The sequence below is a fragment of the Sus scrofa genome, chromosome 1 (assembly GCF_000003025.6).
Source record: "Sus scrofa isolate TJ Tabasco breed Duroc chromosome 1, Sscrofa11.1, whole genome shotgun sequence".
NCBI classification, from domain to species: Eukaryota; Metazoa; Chordata; class Mammalia; order Artiodactyla; family Suidae; genus Sus; species Sus scrofa.
Window position 1 is genome coordinate 1,314,660 of NC_010443.5, and position 21,627 is coordinate 1,336,286.

General features: G+C 59.4%; 1 protein-coding gene across 3 annotated transcripts in view; it reads right to left on the reverse strand.

The window, feature by feature from the left end:
* Positions 1 to 18,080, reverse strand: part of SMOC2 (SPARC related modular calcium binding 2) — a 139,577-nt gene extending 121,497 nt beyond the window's left edge. For 2 of the 3 annotated variants that reach the window (XM_021085691.1, XM_021085688.1), the window contains exon 1: positions 17,748 to 18,080. In XM_021085691.1, the coding sequence (XP_020941350.1) occupies positions 17,748 to 17,825 (78 nt within the window). In that variant the 5' untranslated portion in view covers positions 17,826 to 18,080. The remainder of the gene's footprint in view (positions 1 to 17,747) is intronic. The other variant, XM_021085700.1, reaches the window with a different exon arrangement.

Sequence of the window (21,627 nt, forward strand, 5' to 3'; positions counted from 1 at the left end):
CCCCGCGGGAGGGCCTGGAGGTTTCTGTTTATCTGCCTGGACGCTAACACGGCAAATACACCAGGCATTCTGTCTCCGGCTTCTTGGTTTGTTCCCTGTTGTTGATACTGGTTCAAGGAGCATCTTCGTTGAGCCAAGGCACGTCAAGGCGTGTAAACCAAGAGCTTCCTGGCGCGGTTCTCGGGGAGGAGTCTTCGTGAAATGCAGCCATGAAACGGGTAACTTAGTTAGTGGTGCTTCCTCCGAAGTAGAGACCGGTTTACAAGCTTCTGCTGCAGTTTCAACACGTGCACAGGAGCTCCTTCCACGTAACAGGTGTCACCCCAGATTTAAGAAAAGTCTGAGTAAGACTAATCCGTGCTGAGGACGTCGGAAGGAGAAGCACCCTGGTCTGCAGGGAAGGACCCAGTAAACTCAGGAGGGTGTTTGAAAGTAAAATACAGCTGTTCACAGCTGCACTGGCTGGAGCTCCTGGAGCACCAATGCACGTGGACAAAACGGAAGTTGCACATGGGTTTGCTGGCTTTGGTTCAGGGCTGACGGCTGCAGCCGCTGGGGATCGTGGGACCCCGTGACTCCAGCCCCCCTCTACCTCCTCCCTCCTACGCGGCCTCGCTGACCAGATGGACAGTGGCAGGTGCGCCCACATCCAGGGCTGTGAAGAATCCGTCCTGGGGGCAAAAGTACCCACAAAGCGTATGCACGGCACCCACGAGGCATGCTTTCCCCTCGAGACTGATGTGCGGGCTCCACAGACCCAGCAGGCGGTAAGCCGGCCACCCTCGCGTCCCCCTTCCCTCCAGCGCTGCCCAGAGGTCCCTGTGGCCCCTCCCCCACCAAGGCCACAGGCCCCCAACTCCCCCCAGGCCTGGGTTTCTGGGGGCACCCTCTCCCCAGCACCTAGATTTCATCTCATTTCACATCAGGCTTCACAAACGTGTCATTTGAACAAAGAAACTTGAGGCGAGAGAAGACCACGGTTTTTGCAGCTCACGAAGCCACACGGTCACTGGTCCACAGGCGGCAGAGGGGCCCTCTTCCCAAGGCAGCACCAACCACAAACCCGCCGGCAGCTGGCAGCCTGGCAGCATCAGCACCTGGATGACAGGGACTGGCCCCCAGCGGAGCCCAGAAGGCTAAGCTGGCCTTTTGCAGATTAAATGAAGCGGCGAGAGGACAGCAAGCTGGGGGCGCCCCCCATGCTGATGCGCGAGCCACTCCCAGAAAGAAGGAGCCCCTGTTCGTGGCCTGGGCATCCCTTCCTATCCTCCGAGGCACCTGTGCGACCATGGCGCCCTCGGGACCCAGGTGACCGGCCCACAGGACAACCGCCGAAGGGACCCAGGCTTCCGGGGAGCTTTCTGGGTTCCTCTCTCCAGTACTTCTATGCTCTTTACTGTCCTCTCCCAAAGGACTGTCTTGAATGTCGTGCCAGAGACGCCTTCTCTGTGTGGGCGGAACAGTGCCCACGGACGACCCCGAGGGCCGCTGGAAACCACTGACCGCGGCTTGTTCCACGACAAGCTGGCAACCATCTGCGCAGCACAGGAGACCCCCGGGGTGGTCGGCTCGAGGCTCCTGGGAACGCCGTCCTGGGGTCTCTGACACTTTGGCCTCCGAGCCTTCGACAGAGCAGGAGGTTAAAACAGTGGGAACAGAAAATCCTCGAAACGGATGTCTCGACCTCACCTGCTAACCATCCCGAAGATGGAACATGCCTCCTGCACCACAGTGACAACAACACACAGAAAGGCCGGGATAGCGGCCCCAAAGGGGCTCTCGGCCGCAGGACAGCACCGCCGGTCCAGGCTCAGCACCGAGGAAGAATTCCTGCAGCACAGCCCTCAGAGCTGCATCACCGTGAAGCCGGTTTTACATCCTGGGATCAACTGCTAGGGGGCAGGACCCCTTCCCGGGTCTATTTCACCTGCCCCCATGGGGACGCTCCTGGCCCACCCCCGGGGCCACCCCTCCGCCCTCTGGCACACGCCTCTGCCCCGCCTGGCCCTGCCGCCCGTCCTGAGCTCATCTGAGAAGTGCTGGAAAGATCAGCGCCCAGGCTGGTGCTCGTGCTGAGCGCAGGAAGCCATCCAGAAGGACCTCGCCGTCTCCGTCCCGCCAGACCCTCACGCCACCGTCTGCATCTGCTCCTGGGGCCGCATTCCTTCATGTTCCTGTACAAATTCCTCCACTGTCTACACACCGAATGGAAAACATCAACCCGCCCGACTCCGGTCACCTCTCAAACCGCCCCCTGGGCTCACTGGGGCGCCCTCTCCGGGCGCGTCAGGACGCGGGGCTGACCACGCCCTGGCCCCTGACACCCCGCAGTCCACCGAGGACAGCAACCGCCCTCGGCTGAGCTGTCTTCAGGGCTAACTCTCCGTTTCCCAGAATGAGGCCCCCTCGAGGTAACAGGGGGGGCGGCTTCCCTAAGAGCACGCAGTTCCTTGTCCCCCGCGTGCCGATGTCGGCTGCTTTCTGCTCTGGGTCAGCAGAGCTTTTTAAGGGCAGAGAACCTGAGACCTGGGTGGACGGGCAGGAGGGGCGGCAGCTCCCGTGGTGACAAGGACTCGGCAGCAGGTGTCCCTGGGAGTCACATCTGCCTTCCAGCAGGACTCGGACCCACAGGCTGTCCTCAGACAACCCTGAGAATCACAGGACTCCCAACAGCTGTAAGGGCCGTGAGCCGGGGCTGCAGAAAGGTCACTTTCTCCCGCGTCTCCACGCCCACATGGCCCTTTGCCAAGGGTACCCCCTGGCCCTGGTCCCTCGCCAAGTCACGGGGTACCGCGGGCTAGTGGACGAGACCACCTGGGAGCATCAGAGCCCAGGTCACAGCCTATGCTGGGGTCCCTCTGGCCGAACCGCTCGCTCCCTCCCTTGTCCTGAGCCCACCGTCCACTCCTCCCTGACGGTCTGGGGGCCTCAGGGTCCAATGGGAGCCTCACGCGTGTCCAGCACCCAATTGGAGTGGAGGGATGCGGTCTGGGCCACGAGGGACAGTCTAGGGGGAAGGCAGGTGCCCACTCCCTGGGCACAGAGCTCAGCAGGGAGGGGACAAAACCTCAAACAAAGACCAGCTGGGCGGGGCCTTGGGAAAGGACCCCTCCATCCGCGGACGCCGGCGAGGCCACCACCCTTCACAAAAGCCAAGCCTCCCAAGGACAACCCATCGCAGGTGGCACAAACTTCCGTAGGCTCCACGGCACTGCATCCCTGAGCTAACCAAGAAGCAGGCTGCACAGATGCACTCTGGGACCCAAGTCACTTAGGCGACGGAGAGGTCCTACAGCTAAGGGGGATCAGAGCTTTGGGGGGCAGCTCAGGCCTCTGGGTTGACTGGACAGGAACTACCATGAGGGACCATCTGTAAGTGAATCCGGGCGAGGCGGCCGCTGGGACCACCCTCCCAAGGAACCGACGTGTCCCCTCACATCCGGCACCCGGCACCCACCCCCAGCTCCGAGTCACAGCACCCAGAAAGCAGGGGGAGGTCCGGAGCCCCAGGAGCACAAGGAAGGATGATGTCATCGTGCGGGGGGCGCCTCCAATCCCCCAGCCTGCACCCCACTGGGCAGGCCTGGTATTGGCTGACTTAGCGAAGTCCGTGGTGAGAAACGTAGGTCTCATGCAGAGCCTGACTCTGCAGCATTCGAGACGCAGATTCTACCGCATCAGAGGTGCAACACAGACTTCAGGGAGCGTCCAAATGCTTTCAACTGCCCTGAAACCCAACATCAGGTGCTCACTAACTATTTAAAGACAGTGCTAGAAACGCCACACAACAGCCAAGCGAAAAGCCACCAGATGAAACCCGAGCCTGCTTCCCATGAAAGAGTCCCGGCAGAGTTATCCTACAGACGCTGTTTTTACGTCTCCTCGACAAAGTGCCCAAGACCTCACAAGTGACTCTCTTGACATCCACAGCGCACCCAACACCACGGAGGGGCTGAGGTTAAGTTCCCCTTATCCTTCGGCCAAACGCAAGGCAGGGCGTCTGGGAGACACACGCCCGGCCCCGCAGAGTCAGAGCCGGGCCGGGGGGCTCTTTCGGCCCCTCCCTGCTCACACTCCCGGGGCACAGGGCACCCCTCTGTCAGGTAACAAACGTTTCAGCCGAAGAAAAGCCACAATGACAGTTCACCTGGTTTTTGCATCTTTCATCTTGACAAGCAGCGTCATTGTCTACAAACACGGTTCCACCACCATCAGTTCTCTGTAACAGTGGATGTGGGCTCCGAGGAAGATGCAGGCGCTGAAACCATTGTTGTCAAAATCTGGCATTGACTTTCAACTTGGAGCCAGCAAAGGAGGGCGGCACAACACCGGGGAGGCCGCGTCCAAACACCCGGCTGCCCCCCGGGCTCCCAGGCTGCGGGGCTCAGGCGTCTCCTTACAGATGAAACAGTGCCGAGCAGACCCCCAAATGCTCCTCCTACCGCGCTGGACTCCGAAGAAGGAGGACCCACCGTTTCTTCCTACACACGGGCTTGGAGGACTGGAGTCGGGCTCCTTCCCCTTTGAGGAGCCCCAGGGTTTTTCCCCACATGTGTCTCAAGCACGCGTGGCTGTCCCGTGAGTGCAGCCTTCCAAGTTTGAGGCACGTGAAAGGCACCTGAACAATCGTTTGTGCTCTCAGGCAATCAAAGTAAATTTGCTCTTATTTACAACTAATTAAAGGGTATCTTCAAAGGGTCTCTAAAGACTTCAAAATTTCCGTGAGAGAAACACGACTCAATCAAGACAACAGAAACACCTGCTGTGTGAACACTTGCTGTGACTCAGCGTGGGGGGACATCCAGCGACACCCCCCGCCACCGACGCAGGCTGTTCCCACCAGGACAAGCCCTAGGTTTTCTCCAAAGCACGACCGCCACCCCATGCCCCCCCAGCTAGGGCCGGTCCCCAAGCCGCAGGGCAGCAGGGTATTTCACCATCACGCCCCGCCGCCCCCCGCACCAGGTGTCCCACTAGCGATAACTCCAAGAGCTCGTCTCCCACATTCCGTGGGGAATTTTCCCAGTAGAGGCTGTGGCAAGCTTCCGGCCCGTGACCCACGTTCCATCCAGGGACCCAGGACCTCTGTCACCTCCCTGGAGCAGGCCCACAAACTGCTCGGACAGCTGGGCTTGAGCCCTTGGCCTGAGCGTCTCATTCACAGAACCTGAGCTGACAGCATCTTGCCCTTGACCCCGACGGCCCCAGCGACGGGTTGGGAGTCCCGGGCACTTCGCTTTGTCATCTGTGTCCCAAATGCCGCATGTGCCCAATGGTGAATATTGGAGCACCCGTGCCTGGCAGGCGGTGACATGGCAGGTCACCCTGAACAGGTCCCCGGACACAGCGAGCCTTAGGCCACCAGAATTTCCACATCGCCGCCTACAGCAGCGGGAGCTCTTCACAATCGGCCAGCTTAGGCTCATTTCCAAGATGCACCCAACGGGGAGCCTTAGTTATTACAAAGCGAGAGTATTAGCAATAGCGGCCACAACTGAAGGCCCCGGCTTTCTGCTCCTGCCATGGAGCTGCCACGGAGACGGACCCTGAAGTCAGGAAGGCTTCCTGGAGGAAGAGTGGGGACAGAAGCAAGCAGAGGACCACGAAACGCAGGGCTCACCGCAGGTGACAGGCGGGGTGGCCACAGAAAGGCACGGGGCGCCTGCGAGCTGAAAGCCGCAGGTGGGAGGTGGGCTCTGGGGGCGGCTGGTATGGCCCTGGGCCATCTGTCCCCCCAGGAGCCAGACTTCCAGAGCCACAGAGGGAGCGGGTGGATCAGGACAGCCCAGGTCCCCTGCCTGGTGACAGAGAGCACAGTCCCCATTTTGCGCACAAGAGCCTGAGACCCATGGGCTGGTCCCACCCACCGTGAGCAGCAAACCCAGGAACCCAGTCCAGACGGATGGCCCCGGAGCCGCAGACCCCAGGACGGGCGGGCAGGGCGAGCCCTCCACCCCCGCCCCCGGGAGGCCGGCTGAGTCCTGCTGCCCTTGACGGCCCCTCACCTCTGAGGGAGGGATGGACACAGCGCATCGCCTTTTGCACCTGAGCCCCCGCCGGCACATCCTGGGCCCCCCCGGCAGGATTCTGTCACCCCGACGTCCCTGCTGCATCGTCAGAACACGTCCTGGAGGCCGAGTTGTCCTGAATTCCACCTCAGAGCGTGTGCGTCTCGGGACAGGACCGAGAAGGGCGGCAAACACGAGTGAGGGAGCCAGGAAATCGAGAGCAAACGGTGGGGACGCGCCTCCCAGCCGAGGGGGGACAGAGGGGCCCTCGGGACCCAGCTCACGGCCAGGGTCCTCCTCCCGCCTGGCCACGTGAGCTCAGAGAAACACGGGTGAGAGGCCGGCGCTGACCCGACGGGGACAGGCACACGCGCAGAGCCACGCTGGGTTTTCACGTGGGCCAACAGCACACATCCTGGAAGGGCACTGCCAGGCCGGCTGTCCTCGGCCTCCTGAGACTTTGCACTGGGCCGCAGGCCCATGCCACCACCCCCACCCCTCCCGGGACTCTCAGACGGCGTCTGCAGACGCAGGACCTCGGGCTCCACCTCGTGCTCGCGGTTGACACGACCCTCCCATGACCCTGTGGCCCCGCCGCCGCCGTGACCCTGTGGGCTCGGCTGGGACAGCAGCCTGGCCCTTCCCTTGAGGGGCCCGCTGGGACTCTGCCTGGCTCTGCCGGCAGGACCGTAGAACGAGTGGCGCAAAGGCTCTGGCTTTTCTGGAAGCTTCTGTCTTCAGCTGAACCCTGAGGGTCTGAGAGGCAGCCCGGGGGGAGAGGGGGCTGGGAGCCTGCTGTGCAGACTGCAGGGACCATGTTTGGGGCACTGGAAGGATGTATGGGGTGGAGGGGGCATGAAGGCTGAGGAACCCCAGCATCACGTGCTGGGCACGTGAGGAGGTGTGCTGGGCAGCCTCGGGGAGCTTCTCAGGGAGTCAGAGCAGAGGTGCAGCCAGGATGCTGGGGGAGGGGGCAGAGGGCAGGCTGGTGGTGCAGCCGTGATGCTGAGGCAGGGGCAGGCCGGAGGAGGGGGTGCAGCCGTGATGCTGGGGCTCCTCAGCCTTTCTAGCCATGCCTCGCCTTTCTGCTCTTTCACCCACGCCCTAGACCAGGGCAGGGCAGCTGACTCAGGCTAGGATATGAGCTTCCTTTAAATGTGGACGCAGCACACAGCACACTTTGGGACAGATGGCAGTTTCCCTCTAAGGAGGGTACAGGGTGCCTGCCCCCATCCGGAGGTCTGATGGACCAAGGGCAGTGGCTGTGTGACCACAGCAGGGGGGCCTTGTTTGCATGTGCAGCAAAGCCAGGCAGCCTGTCGCCAGGTCAGTGTGTCCAGGGAGGGGGGCTCCCCGCGTGTTAGCAGGGGGCTCTGGGACCTGGGGATGACGGGTACAGCTGATGGAAGGGTGGGTGAGAGTTCGCGGGAGAAGAGCAGAGATGAGGCCTCCAAGTGGATGGACAGGCAGGGGCCACCTCCTGGGCCACGTCTCCGACAGCGCTCTCCGGGGACCCCCTCCCGTGATCCCCCCCCACCCCGTCCACTGCTGAGTCAGCTGCATAACGGGACCCCTGAGGGTGTGACCTGTCTGTCAGCTGTGGGTCCCTGCTGGGACATCAGACCCATCCCTGAGGGGCCCTGTCCCCAGAGCGAGGCTCTCACTGCTGGGAACTTAGCGAGGGCTGCCTCAAGTTCACGGTGAAACTGGGACCCCAAAGAGTGGTAAAGAAGAAAAGTTTTAAAAAATGTGATTAAAAAAAGAAGTCTGGTTAGAATTTGGCTTCAAGTCAAGTTCGGGGGTCAGTCCAGGTTTTTTCTCAGACATTTCAGCTCCTGGAGCCCCAGGCCTTGGGCCCCGCCAACCTCCCCGCATGGGGAGGGGTGGCCAGGCAGGGTCACACAGGGGAGGGCAGCTGGGGGAGGCCTCCTGCACACACGGGACAGGCCTGCAGAAGGCCTGAGGGTCAGAGACAGGCAGACAGGCGCACAGAGTGACAGGAAGACAGAAAGAGGCAGGTTAGCGCCTACCTCTGCCATCCCTGGCAAGGAATTCCCTTCTCCTTCCTGGTTACATCTGGGGGCAGAAGCAGCAGAACCACGGCTGAAGGGCCAACGCCTCCCACCTCGGCAGGGGGAGGGCCAGGGCCTACAGGCGCCCCTCCCCAGCCCTGCGCCCTCAGCCCCCCACGCCCATCCCCAGAAGCCCCCCACCCCACGTTTCCTGACCTTGGCGCGCACACGGGGACACTGCACCTGTGCCGGCCACCGAGGCTTCAGAACAGGATTTGCCTGATCTCAAAGGACGGGACAGAGCATCTCAGGTGCTCTGAGACGGCCCTGCCTCCCGGGGCAGAGGGAGCCCCAGGCAGCCCCTCAGACACAGCATCACCCCCAAGGTCACAGGGGCCAGAAGGGCTGACAGGGGCTAAGGGCCCCAGGCCTAAACTTTTAGAAATCAGTCTGCTACGTGCCTGCCTTTGTCATGCAAGAAAGAACCAGAGACAAAGCTGCTAAGGAGGAACCCAGAGGAGGGGGAGGCAGAATCCTCGGAGAATCCTCCTGGGGCCAGTGGGGGTTTTTAATTCCCTCCAGGGCTTCAGATGCAAAGAAATGTAAATGGTTTCTGGCCTGAGGGTGGTCAGTTGGGATCTGAGGGAAGGGGAACCTCCCCAAACTTCCTCCCACGAAGCCAGCAGCTTGAAGGCTTTAGGGTTTCGGTCTGAAGGCAGGTTTTGAAAGCCTGAGGCACAAAATGCTGATTTCCTGCAGTCATTGTTCTTTCAGGTTAAAATCATCACAAAATGGAGAGGTTTGAGATCTTCCATCCAGGGAGAACCCTGACATAGAATATTCATTTAGCCGGCGAATAAGTGAGGCTTCTGCTTTCAACACAGTGGATTCTCTAAGCGACCAGATCTCTCAGCAGAAAGCAGCCTGCATCCTGCTGGCAGCGGGGCCCAGCTCGGCTTTTAAAACCAAAACCGGCCCCAGGAACACAGCCCTCTTATCGGGTAGCTGAGCAATCGCACATCCCAGGCGTCCAGATAAAGTTGCAAGAAACATCAAATGAAAATGTCCCTGATTGCTAATTCCCTAATTTAGTGTCCCTGCGCCAGTCAAATCTTTAAAACTGGACAGTTGAACGTGGCGCCTGAACTCAGGGTAAGCGGCCACCCAGCAGGGTGGGGTCTCCCTGCCGAAGCTTCGCGGGTGGCGGACCCCAGCCCACCTCGGGACCCGCCTCCGCCCGGCGGAGCCAGGCTGCTCTCGGGCTCCCCCCGGTGGCCGACGTGGGAACCTTCGCGCCCGCAGCCGAAGAGGCGCCGCCCCCTCCTCCCCGGAGCCGCACCAGCGGGTGAAAAGGGCCTGAGGACGCCCAGCGCGCTGGGCAGGAGGTTCGAGACCCCACCAGGATGACATCGCCAATGAAAAGAAAGTTCTGCCTCTGGCAACTCCCTCCAAAAGATCACCCTTTTAAGAATGAAGATCTGATTAGCATGAGCACATGGTCTGTGGATCTGGCAAAGCTGCAACTTAGCCGACGTGTGTGTTCAGGTCAGAGCAGCTACTCGCCTTCCTTACCCGAGGTGTTTGCCAAAATCCAAAATACATTCACCCACGGAATGAGCAGATGTCTTGGCAGGGCTGCTGCCAGCACAGGAAACCGGCTCCCTCTGCTCTGAGGGAGGAAGGGGCAGAGGCCGAGGGCGTCCCAGGGCGCACGGAAGTCGCTGCCACGTGTCGCTGCCGCCCCAGGGGACAGCGCCGCCTGAGAGCTCACAGCTGCTCCAGCACCTTCACAGAAGGCTGCCTGGGAGTCCAAGGTAGTGTTCAACTGATGAATTTTAAAGTCATTGATTCGTGGGGGTGGGGTGTCTCCTGGTGCAGTGAATCTGCGCCTCAGATGAGAGGCCCTGGGTCACCCTTGGGAGCGAGTCCTAGCCCACCTTCAGCATCCCGAGGCCAGCCCTCACAGCAAGATGGACCCGTGACTAGCAGATTTCCTGGAGCCCCAGGGGATGGCCCCAAGCTGGGTGGCAAGGTCAGGAGGCAAATCTGGTTTCCACAGGAATAATGTAAAATAACACTCACGGGTCCAAACTACCAGAGACCAACTACCAGATCTGAGGCTCAGAGAGTGACTGAGAATCAGCCCACCGGCACCGTGCCATGAGGCGGGGTTGTGCTCCGATGCTGACATCCTGCGCTGGTCCTGGGGACCACACTCCTGGAAGGGTGTGGCTCGGCCGGAGCTCAAAACGAGCAGGGCTCTGGGGGCTCTGATGTCCACCCCTCGCCTCGTCCCCAGAGACCCCCAGACCCTGGAAGACAGAACCCAGCCTGGGAAGAAAATGCTGGTGTCAGAAGGCACGGAGGATCGGGGCGAGGTTCGACCTTCAAAGACCCAGGGACCTGCTTTAAACGCCCACGTCGGTGGCCCTTGAAAACCAACAAAGTCGCTTCTGTCAATTCATCAGCAGATAAAGTCGTTAAAGATGATGCTTCTCAGTCTGCACGAAAACCCAGGTCCCCGCAGTACTGCTGGTCAGCATCTTCCTGCACAGGTCCCAGGAGAACCCCGATGGCAGATGTTACGCCATAGCCCGTGCCGTTAGGACTGTTTGCAACACCTCTCTTGCTCATGTTTGAAACTACGAGCCTCTGTTCACCAAAGACAAAGGACTCCCTGGCCTGATGCCATGGCCAGTCTGGTCCCACGAGAGAAAGGGACCTTCTTCTCCTCCCCTCCCCCACAGTGCGTCCAGTAAAGGAGCCCCGGGGGCGGACGGCAGCCCTGCCCCTCTGGTACAGCGGGGGCCTGGCCCTGAGCACTGAGCCCCGACCAGTGGTGGAGACAACAGGGACCTGGCCTCATCTGTCCCTGACCCGGGAAAGAAGGTAGCTGTCCCTTAAAGCAGGTGCACGAACACCTAAGCGGCTGATCTCTGGGAATAAGGTTCCAGGGAGGTTTCACTTAGGTCTCACCTGCGTGAAGCTGACGGCGCTTCACAGACGGGGCGCCTGGAGCCTGACCCCACAGTGGCCTGGAACCCTGACCCCACAGTGGCCATGAAATGTCATGAATTTCCAAAATGCCGGTCACTCTTAGCCCTGCAGCCACCACAAAACCACAGGACAGAACTTCTGTCTCCTGAAGGTCAAGCTTTAGAATTAATTTTAAATGTACCATTTTGTCAAAAAAAAAAAAAAAAAAATCTTGACAACGCAGTCCCAAGTCCTTTGTGCAGTGAGTCAACAGACAACTGACAACACGCAGCGTCCTCAGTTCTGCTCAGGTGCCTGCCTTCCCATCTCTCGTTTTGAAAATGCGAAGCGGAGACAGCACTGATTGTTTTATTTGGTCATTTCCACTCCACACTTTAAAGCGGTTCTTCCCAATGGGGGGGGGCTGTCCCTCACGAAGTGTCCTTATCTGCACATGACGCGTCTGTAGGGACGGACACCGCCGTGGCCACCAGCCGGCGAGGAAGGGGCTCGCGGCGGCTCTGCGAATCGCTTGGATTTGTGTATTTTTCTCAGTGTTATAATTAGGGCCGAGTGAGGAAAGATGGGGCCCTCGTGAAGTGAGAGGAGCCTGGCCCCCAGGGTCACGGTAGGGTAGTCACCAGACACCGTTAACCAGATACGAGGAGGCAAAGGCAGGCCTGCGGCCAGTTCCGACGATGATGAGGGGCCAGGAGTGGTTTCACCCGAGCAAAGAAAGGGAGGCAGGACCACATATGAAAAGCTGACCACCGGCTAGACGGCGAGATGCATGTGGGAACAACACGCTCAGGGTGCCAGGGGCCGGTCGGCGGGCACCACGGGGAGCGCACATCCCAGCGGAAAAGAACCTGAGACATTAAAACCCGCAGTGGCCTTTCCATCAGGACTCGGGGCACTGGTCGCACGTTTCTTTCCCACTTTTCACGGCCACAGGAGGAAGGGTCCAGGGCCCGCTGGTCAGCTCGCAGGTCTGGGGCAGACAGGAGCGGGCAAACTCCTCCCAAACTGCAAGGGCGCACAGGGTGGCCGGCGCTGCCGCGGGGAGACGGAGAGGAGGGCCCCAGTGCCGGGCCCCGGGCCTGCTCAGCCCAGTCTCCATGGGAAAGGACCTCGGGTCGTCTGCCAGGATGCTGCCATTTCACAGCAGCCTGGGCACCCCCTCTTGGGCACCGCCCCTGTGCCCAGCACCACAGCCTTGGCCCCAGCAGGGTCGGCTGGGGCGGTACGGGATAGACCCAACCAGGGCTGGCCGGAACACGGGAAATCAGGCAGGTTTTCTCAACCCCAAGGAGGAAATGACGCGTCTGTGATGCTCTCTTCTCCTGGGTGGCCTGGGTCCGTTTGTTTCCAGGGCCTGGATTACACCAAACAGTCAAACGTAAATAAACCAAACAACCCACCTTGGCAAGGTCGCCCTATAGACGCGAGCTGGTTTTTTTTAATTTGCCAACAAACTGATGAACTTGTTCTTTAAGAAGTGACTCAAGTCCAGCACATCTGGGAAGTTCCAAATGCAGTGGGCCTCCGAGACAAGGCCTTCCATCCTGAGGTGCTCTGGGCCTGTGATCACCCCCCCACCCCCGACGGACGGTTCCTCTAAGCTCTTCGTGCTTTCTGAAACTTCGCTAGTATTGGAAGACTCTCTGCCAGCAACCTCAAAGGTTAAGAGCTGGCTTACCTCCCCCCCAAAAAACTCGGCCCTAGGTCTGGGCTCGGTGATAGACGCAGCCGGTAACATGATGCGGGGGTTGAGATGACAGCAGTGGAGCTGTGGCCCACCCACCACCACGAGCCGGCCCAGGATGGGGCGCGGTGCAGGGGGGACCTACAGATGCCTTTAGGGGAAAGAGGATGAGGGAAGGACCTAGAAAACCTCTGTGGAATCTCCGCTGGTGCTAAAGCAGAAAGAGTGACGTTAACAGCCCATGCGTGGGCCGCGGGAGAAGGAAAGGGAGTTTGTCGTGCTTTGGGCAAAAACAGGAAAGATACAGAAAAAAGATGGCCAAGGAAAAAAAGAAACAAAAAAAAAAAAGGGAAGCTACATGTTGAAGGAAGAAAAAGGGGACTGACGATGGTTCTGGCATTTTACCTCCCGTACAGCCAGCTCCGTGGGTTAATATGCCACATTATGCCAGCCCTCATAAAAATCTGAATATAATGACAGCGTTACTCGGCATTGTGGGAGGGCCCCCATGTCAAAAATTCTAATTGAATCTGGCCAGATAATACAAGTTTCCATGTATACTTTCTTGTTTTCCAATCCGGACAATATAAACGGGAGTTGCCATCTCACTTGTTCCGTGTATTCGTGTTTTATTGGAAATCTCAGCTCTTGGATTTCCAGCCTGGACGACAAAACCACCCAAGAATGCCTATTATTATCACTTTTAGAATAATTTCTTCTTAGCCCATAGGAAACTCGGATTTCATTTTCTGAAATCGTTCCTCTCTTGGGCCTCAGTTAAATAGTCAATGTGTTACGTGTCCTTCAAACGCTGCAGATGCTCAACCGCGACAGTGGAATCCTGTCCCGTCAGCAACACTGTCCCTGGGGAAACGCAAGGTGACAATTCTATAAATGAACTCAGAAAAGCATTTCCTAATGGTTCTTTTCTAAGTCCAAAGTCCTCCTGGAAATTCATCTTTCTGAGTCCGTGCCCTGTCTGCGTGGCTAGTGTATCTTTAGTTCAAAAACACACAGCGTGACCTCGCCTGCCATCCTCAGTCCATGGCCAGTCTGAATAACAGCCCCACTCGAAGGCCCGAGACGCTCCTGGAGGCTGACTTTGACACGGACCCACTTAGATGCCTGTCTGTTCTCAACCACTGCAACCTATGCTGGTTACGTCAATGCTCGTTTACTGCACAATCTTGTTATAGCCTGAAGATGCTTATAGTTTTATTTATGGTCTTGATTTCAAATCCAAATTAAAGTGGCTCCTCCAGATGTTTGGGTTTTGAGTCGCCATGTAAATGGGCTTCTAGGTTGGAAAATTCTGATGATGTTTAGTTTCCTTTTCCTTAACCACCTCCGTGGTCCGTCTTGGGCTGATGAATGAAATGCAGCCCTCCCCGAGCACCAAACGCACTCAGAGCACTGGCAGTGGGAGGAGAAAAACCCATAATCATGCCCGAAGGGCTGGAGCAGCGAGTGAGAACCGCATCCAGCAGGACGGTCCACCGCCGCCAGGGCCCGGAGGGCGCGGGGGCTGATGCTTCTGCATCACCGATGTTAGACCAGTGACGAAAGGTCTTAACAAACACATGGGAGCGAGTTGCGACTCCCATTCCTTCCCTTGCAAAGCAGACAAGTGCACATGGGCTGGAAAACAGCCCCTGCCACTCTGGCCTTACACGCTTCCCCTGGAGCCCTCACCACCGGCTGGGGGGTGGGCCCACTGGGACCCAAAAGTAGCCAGGGACCCCCTCCCCCGCCCAGGGAAGAGAAACAACCTCAGGTCGAATTTGGAAGCAACCAGATCATCTCAGGGTCCAGGGCTCCGTCGGGGCCTCAGGAACTGGATGCGCAGCACGGCTGGCTGCGGGGACGTCGTGAGAAAACCCACACAAAATGCCCACAAGGCGTGAGGAGCGGGGGCGCCTCGGTGTGCGCTCACAAGGAGGTCGTGGACACGCACCTGGGCAGCATTCTCCGGGGGCCACCAGAAGCCATGGGAGAAGGGAGGCCCTGTGCCCTGCACTCTGACCTGGCGGAGGTCCCCTGAGCCAGCCCGAGTCCCCTGGAACAGCTGGCGGGGTTCATGCCTCCCGCCCCCGACGTCCGCCCCTGGGCTGTGTTCACCGGCCCTCCGCCAAAACCCACGTACCTACAACAGAGCGCGGCTCTGATCATCTTTGAGGAAGATACTGGAAATGAGTCCCTGGCCTCAGCCACGAGCAGAAGTGCTTCAGAGGTCAACCATGCCCATGGAAAATGGGTATGACCTGGCCTCAGAGGAAGAAGGACATAGCTGGGGATCCAGGTTGGGGAGATTCGATCCCCTTCCCAGCACCTGCCGTGGCTGGAAAGAACACGGAGCTCCTGGTGCCCAGGAGCTAATGCCAAGCCTCAGAAAGTCATAAAAACCAGCAAGGTGCCCTTTCTAAAGAAGAACTAAAAAGAGAGAATATTATCAAGCAAAGCAGCAAATCCTCTTCGTCTGTACACAAGGTAGCGAGGTGATCAAAGCCCGTGACACGCTCTGCCAACAAAGACCATTCAGGGCAGGAAGAGACAGACCCCGCGTGGTCCAGGGTGGCCTGGCCACAGGCTCCAAACCCCTGAGAGCCGTGCTGCTCCTTGTTTCCTGCGACAAGAAACGCACGGGTAGCAGAGGGGTCCAGCTCTTCTCGAGCCCACCCAGGCCCTCACCATGCCCGCCAGGAAGCTCGTGCAGCAAGAGCAAAGCGCAGTGCGCCACACACCCGGGCAGACAGAGCCACCCGAAGGCCGGGGTTCCCCCACCTGAACGGCACAGACACCTGCAAAAACGGTGGCATCTATAGGACCAATGGCCTGGCTGCCACCAGAAACAAGTAACTTAGAGAACGCATAGTACTGGGAGTCCTACAGGCCTTATCTTTAATCCTCGCAACACGCAAACAGTGTTGCTTTATCCCCCCTCTGCTGATAAGGACACTGGCCATCCAGGAAGTTGAGGAGCCTCCCTCAGGTCACAGGTGCAGAAGCCTCCTGGTAGTCAGGCCCATCTCGGGGCCTGGCGCTGTCTCGCTGATTTATTACAGATCAGATGTCAAGGGAGAGCCCTGAATGCCAGCGAGCGATCTGGAAAGAGAGGAGCACCGCAGAAAAAGCCGGCACGCCCAGCGGTCCCTCCAGACCCACCAGCCGCCTCCCTGATGCCCTGGATTCGGGTGGGGGTGGGGCAGAGTCCGCCAAGACACGAGACACGCTGCAGCTTTCAGCTCTTCTCCGGATGCAAAAGCAACACGGCATGCTATGTGCAAATGTCTCCTGAAGGCAAAAAGTTTCCTCTGGACTTCGTGCACCGGCAAGAGAGAAGGTACCTGCAACAGGCGTGCAGGACCCCAGCCGGAATCCCATCCACGGCCGGCATCACAACCACCCAGGAGTCGCCTTGGGAAGGCGAAGGGCAGGGGGTGTAAGGGAAACACGTCCCTAAGACGAGGGGAGGGGAGAAAAGAGAAGAAAATCCACGGAGATTTCGAGTGTTCCCACAACTGAAGCCTTCTTTGTCTTGTGCACAGAGAGACCAAGAGACCCAGGTTCCCCGAGGAGCAGCCAGACGGACAGCAAATTTTGTCCCTTTCAGAAAAATCTGTGGCCCCTGCAGACATGCTGTTGCTGCAGCTCTGAAAGCAACGTGGGGTCTCATTTAGACACTTGCTCCCAGTGCCTCTGAGGCCTGGGGGGGAGGGTTGCACGTAGGTGTGCGTGGACCTACAGGGATGCACGGGGGGTGAAGGACCTCTAGTCACAGGCGTGCACACGGCACACACGGCTCCACGGCTCCTCGGGGCGGTAAAAGTCCCACACGGAAAGCCGAGCGTGTGAAAACTGCCCTCAAGCTCCGAGTTCGCAGTTTCTAATCTACAAGTCACTGGTGAGACACAAGGCAGGGACGACGAGGGCTGCCCAGAAGAATTTTAGGTATGAACAATGAACTCACTAACTCCTTCTCCCTCATACGGCTCAAAAAAAGAAAAAAGAAAAAAAAAAGGCTCGGCGGGGACTGCTTCAGATTTGCTGAAAAGCAGAACCCGCCACGGCCGGTCTCAGCCTTCGGTATTTTCGATACAATAAACGCCTTCTACCTTCGTGTTTTCTCAAGCACTTGTTCAAAAACACATTTAAGTGGAATGTTTTCGTTTCTGCAGATTGCATTAATTATGGGTTTGCAAACACTGAAGCCCACGCGGTCGGCCCCAGCCGGGGTTGAGCCACCCGGCCCGGGGCCCGCGGCTTGGCTCGGCCCCTGCGCGGAGCTCCGCGCTTGGCACCGCGTGCCGGGCGGCCCGGCCTCGCGGAGAAGTCGCAGCCCAGCAAGCCGAACACGCCGCGGTCAGCGCGGTGACCCAGGCGCTGGGGCGCACCGGGCCCGGGACCTCGGCGGAGGGAAGTGGGGGCGCGGGACGCGGAGCCCGGCGGGGCCGCCAACGTCTGCCGGCTCAGACGAGGGCAAAACAGTCTTTTATTTTTCACGTCTTCTGCTTCTTCGAAGTTCACTCCGAGAGGGTCTCCTGCAGGGGTCACGCGAAATCTGCGGGGTCCACGAGCAGGGCCCCTTCGCCTGGCAAGCGCCGCCCGGTTTGCGCGGCCGCGCGGAGAGCCGAGCCCGAGGACGCACCCGGCGGGCCGGGCCGGGCCGGGCCGGGGCCAAACTCGGAGAGTCCGCGGGGCGGCGCCCTTGTCCCCGGCCTTGGTGGCGGCGCGCGGCCCTGCCCACGCGCGAATGGGGCGGCGCGGTATGCCCAGCGCGGGGCGCCCCACGCCCTCCCCTCCATCCCCCCGCGGCGCCGGGACCCCGAGAGCCCGCCGCAGCCGGTGGCCCCCAGCCCCGCGCACGCACGCGACCCGCCCAGGCCCCACCTGCTCCGGCCGCGCGGGCAGAAGGAGGCGCCACCTCCCGGAGGGTCACCTGCTCCCTGCGCCTGGGCGCTGCGGCCGGAGGGGGTCGCGGGGCCCGGGCCGGACCCGAGCAAGAGGCGGCGCGGCGCCACCGCCGGGTCCCCGCGGGCCGGGACTCACCGTGAGCGCCGAGAACTTCTGCGCGGGCGCCGGCGGCAGCAGCGCGGCGAGCAGCCAGCAGAGCTGGGGGAGCAGCATGCTGACCGGCGCGGGGACGGCGAGGGGACGGCGCGGCTCTCGGCCACGGAGGGCGCGGGCGGCACTCGGTCGGAGCAGCGGCCGCGCCCTGCGCGCTGGCAGAGCGGCCGGGTGGCCGGCGGAGGGGCGCTCAAGGTCCTTTCCCCACCGCTCCGGGCGGCCCGACTCCACCAGCTGCCCTCGCAGCACCCGGCGGTCCTCCGCGTCCTTTGCGGCTTCCCTGGCTCCTGTCAAATAACTCCAGAACTTCCCGGATCCTCCTCCCGCCCGCCCGCCCGCCCGCCTCCCTCCCTCCCTCCCTCCCCCCAGCCCCACCTCCCGCGCCCGCTTCGGCGCCCGCTCGGCCGGCGGCCTGGACGCCCCCGTTCCGTGCAGCGGCCCCCTGGGCGCGAGTCTGTGGGAGCGGGAGACAGAGAGGGCCACCGGGCTGTGCTGTAGCCTGTTGGTGCTGCGTGTGCGTGCTTTCTTTCCTGCACGCGCGCGCACACACGCGTGCACACGCGCACACATATGCACACACCCGTGCACATACCAACGCGTGCGCGCCCTGGAGAGCTCCCGGCAAAGCCAAAAGATGCGCTTCGCCCTCCTCCCATCCCAGGGCACTGACCAGGGCGGCGCTTGACCAGCCCTGCAGGCTCGATTCACGCCCAGAGTGAAGTTGAAGCCTAGGTCAGTCCCCAACCATCCTTGGTTCTCCCAGAACCCTGGGCTCTTTCGCAGCCCATCTGGCCCAGAAGGTTGAATTTGCTGACTGAGGAGCCGGCTCTCCAGCAAAAGGGCAGCAACCAGCAGGACACCCAACATCACAGGGAGGTTTCACTGAGGGCAGCGCCTAGGGCTTCTCTGAGCAGGTGAATCCACTTAGGGGCATCTTGGGGACCTAGGGATCTCACCTCAGGTCTACCTTGCATGGAGCAGTGACCCGGGGCAGCTGTGGCTGACGGGAATGTGGCTGCTTTTAAAGCGTTTCAGGTGTTTACGAAGCTAGCCCAGAGGGTGCAGAGGTTGCAGACGCCTCGGTGGAGGTTGGTGGGAAACCAAGAGAATTCTGCAGTCCAGACTCTGGACAGTATCCGCTGCAGACAGCATTGCTGGAATAGTTTCTCCTTGGCTTTACAACTTGACAGGAAAAAGTCCTAATTCTAGCTCACATAGCAAACCAAAGGAGTGAAGATTTTTCGAGAACAATGCTTCAATTGACGTGTCAGGGGCCCAGAGAAAAAGAACCAAACAGACCATCTAAATCTGATTTTTAATCCCAAATTTCATCGAAAGCCTTGGCCACGCGTTAGGGGGTGGGCAGGGTCGTCTCAGCAAAGCCTAGAACCGGCTGTGAAGACAAAGGCTGTGCCAGTCCACCCTGGGTCCCGCAGAGGAGGGAGAGGCCTTCATATTTTCAGGAGGCAAGGGGCACACACAGGGCCAGGGAAAGCCGGGCGGGGGGTGGTATCTCATCTTGGAGGAGGGCGGCCCTGTGAGTTCTCCTTCAAATTCCAGAGCCCAGAAAATCTGTTAAGTCCTTAAACACATTCCTCCTGGCTCGAGGGCTCAGAAGGAAATTATAATAAAGCGGGGGGCTGCTCTCGGGTCTGAGAAACAGGTGAGCAGAGCAGCTGCAGATGGTTAAGGAAGGAAGGAATGCTATTAGGAGACGTTCACAAAAACATCACAGTAAAAATACACACGTCACTACGGCGGACCCCTGGTTCTAAGGCCATCCAAAGAGGAAACGGCGCATTCAAAGCTGCCCTGGCTCCTTGAAAAGCCTGCGCTGTGAGAATTTTGCTGCAGCTTTCTCCTTTATTGGCAGGACGGCAAGCCCATAGCTGAGACCTTTATTCGATGGTGTGGCCTTTTCTGCGGAGCACAAACACTGCAAACGTGTTCATGCATATTCACCCTCACGGCTGCAGGGTGAGGAGAAAAGCGAAAGAGGGCACACGTCTTGGCCAGATCTGCAGAGCCGCAAAGTCAGGTCCAGCCCCAGAGGCCAGAACTTGCGATTCCGGCTTTTCCACTGCACCTCCTTTGAGGTGGGGAGAAGCGGGGGAGAGGGGGAGAGAAACCCTCTTGGCTCTCCAGCCTTTCATTCGAGAATCTCAGCACACCTGTCACGTATCAAGCACAGCATCCTCGGGGCGTCCAGAAGGAGAAACGGGAGGTCGCGTCCCGGACCCTGGGGACGCAGCCGGGCTGGAGTCTTCAAGGGCCCTTGCATTCCTGGAGGAGCTCGCGGGCCCGGAAGGCCAAGTCCCAGCTCCTAAGAGAGGCTGGAAGGAGAGTTGGGAACAAAACCAATCCCCATTTTTATAGAGGATAGCAATAGCTTTATCGAGAACACTGGGAACAGTTCTGTCTGTCTGTCGAGAAGGCTCCGAGAAGGCTATTCGTGGCCTGCAGGCAGATGGGCGCCGTATCGGAGAGAATCCACTCGCTCAGTTCAGAATGAAGACAGGAAACATCAGCTCGCTATTCCCCAAACGCCCCTCTAGGACGGACAAGCCCCTGAAGAGGTTCCCGTCTCTTGGAAATGTGGGGTTTTTTTCATTAATAAGTGAAAGTGGGCCCCTTCCACTCCGTGGCCTGTAGACCCAGAACTTAAGCTTTCGTCACTGCTGAGAGTTGCAGCCGAGAGAAATGCGTGACCCACTGCCTCTAGCCATCCTCACCTTTCTAAACTTTCCCTCTCAGGCCATTAGCAAAAGTCGTGCAAGGCGTCCTGGCTGACTTTTCAGTTAGATTTTACTATGCCCAAACCATAGAAGGATTCGCTTTTCTTGTTGTAGGCATGATATAATTTAATTGTTATTTCTGGCTAATTCATGTTTGGCCAGAAACTTTTTGTCGGCTCATTTTCCCACCTTAATATGCAAAGCGTCAGCTCTAACCAAAGGTCTCTGCTGCTTCAGTGGCTTCCAGAACTTGTCTCGACGTCCCGACGGTCAGCTGAGTTGGAGACAGGGAGCCCTGGCCCCAGTGTCCGACCCCGGACGCCGCCCCCACCTCGCCAACCGCCGTCAATGCCATCAGTCGTCTCTCAATTTCTGCCTGCCTGTCACGAGAGGAGTCCTGGGAGTTCATTCAGGTTCCCAGAGAAAACTCTGGATAATTGTCCCCTCTTGAGTCCCCTCAACGCTCAGATCACTGTACCTCTGGACGAGGGAATTGTCCGTTTCTAGTAGCTTCTGGAATCTCCAGCCTCTACTTTACCTACTCACCTGGAACCTGCGTCTGACCTTCAGCCCGTGACCCTCACGTTGGTCCTGGGCTTGGAGCCCAAGCCCCCAGCTCCAGCAACCAGAGCACCAAGGAAGCTCAAGGACGGGCCGAGCTGCCTGTGGTCTGACCCAGTTAGACAGCGCTGGCCCCGCCGGCCTCGGCTGTGACTGTGACACCAGGTGGGCGGGGCGCATCCTGTTGGAGCGACCGTCTCGCAAGATGCTCATGATACGCATCGTGACCGTGGTTTTCAGGCCCGTCACGGAAAAACGTTTGCTAGCTCGGAACGTGCGGGGTGCTTGGTACGCACTCTCGGATCACCCGGAAGGGAAACTGTGCAAGGCGTGTGTGTTACAGATGATCAAAAGAAGGCCGAGGAGATCACAGCAGCGGCCCAGACGAGCGAGTGAGGGAGCAGGACGATCACCCGGCTGTGGCCCCACAGCCCAGCGTCTCTCCCGCACACCATCCGCACCTTTGAGCAGACACACCACCACGCGCCACCGCCCAGTGCGCCTCTGCGTGCTGCTCAGGGTCCACCAACCAAAGACGAACACGCTGTGCAGCTGTTTTCGATTCA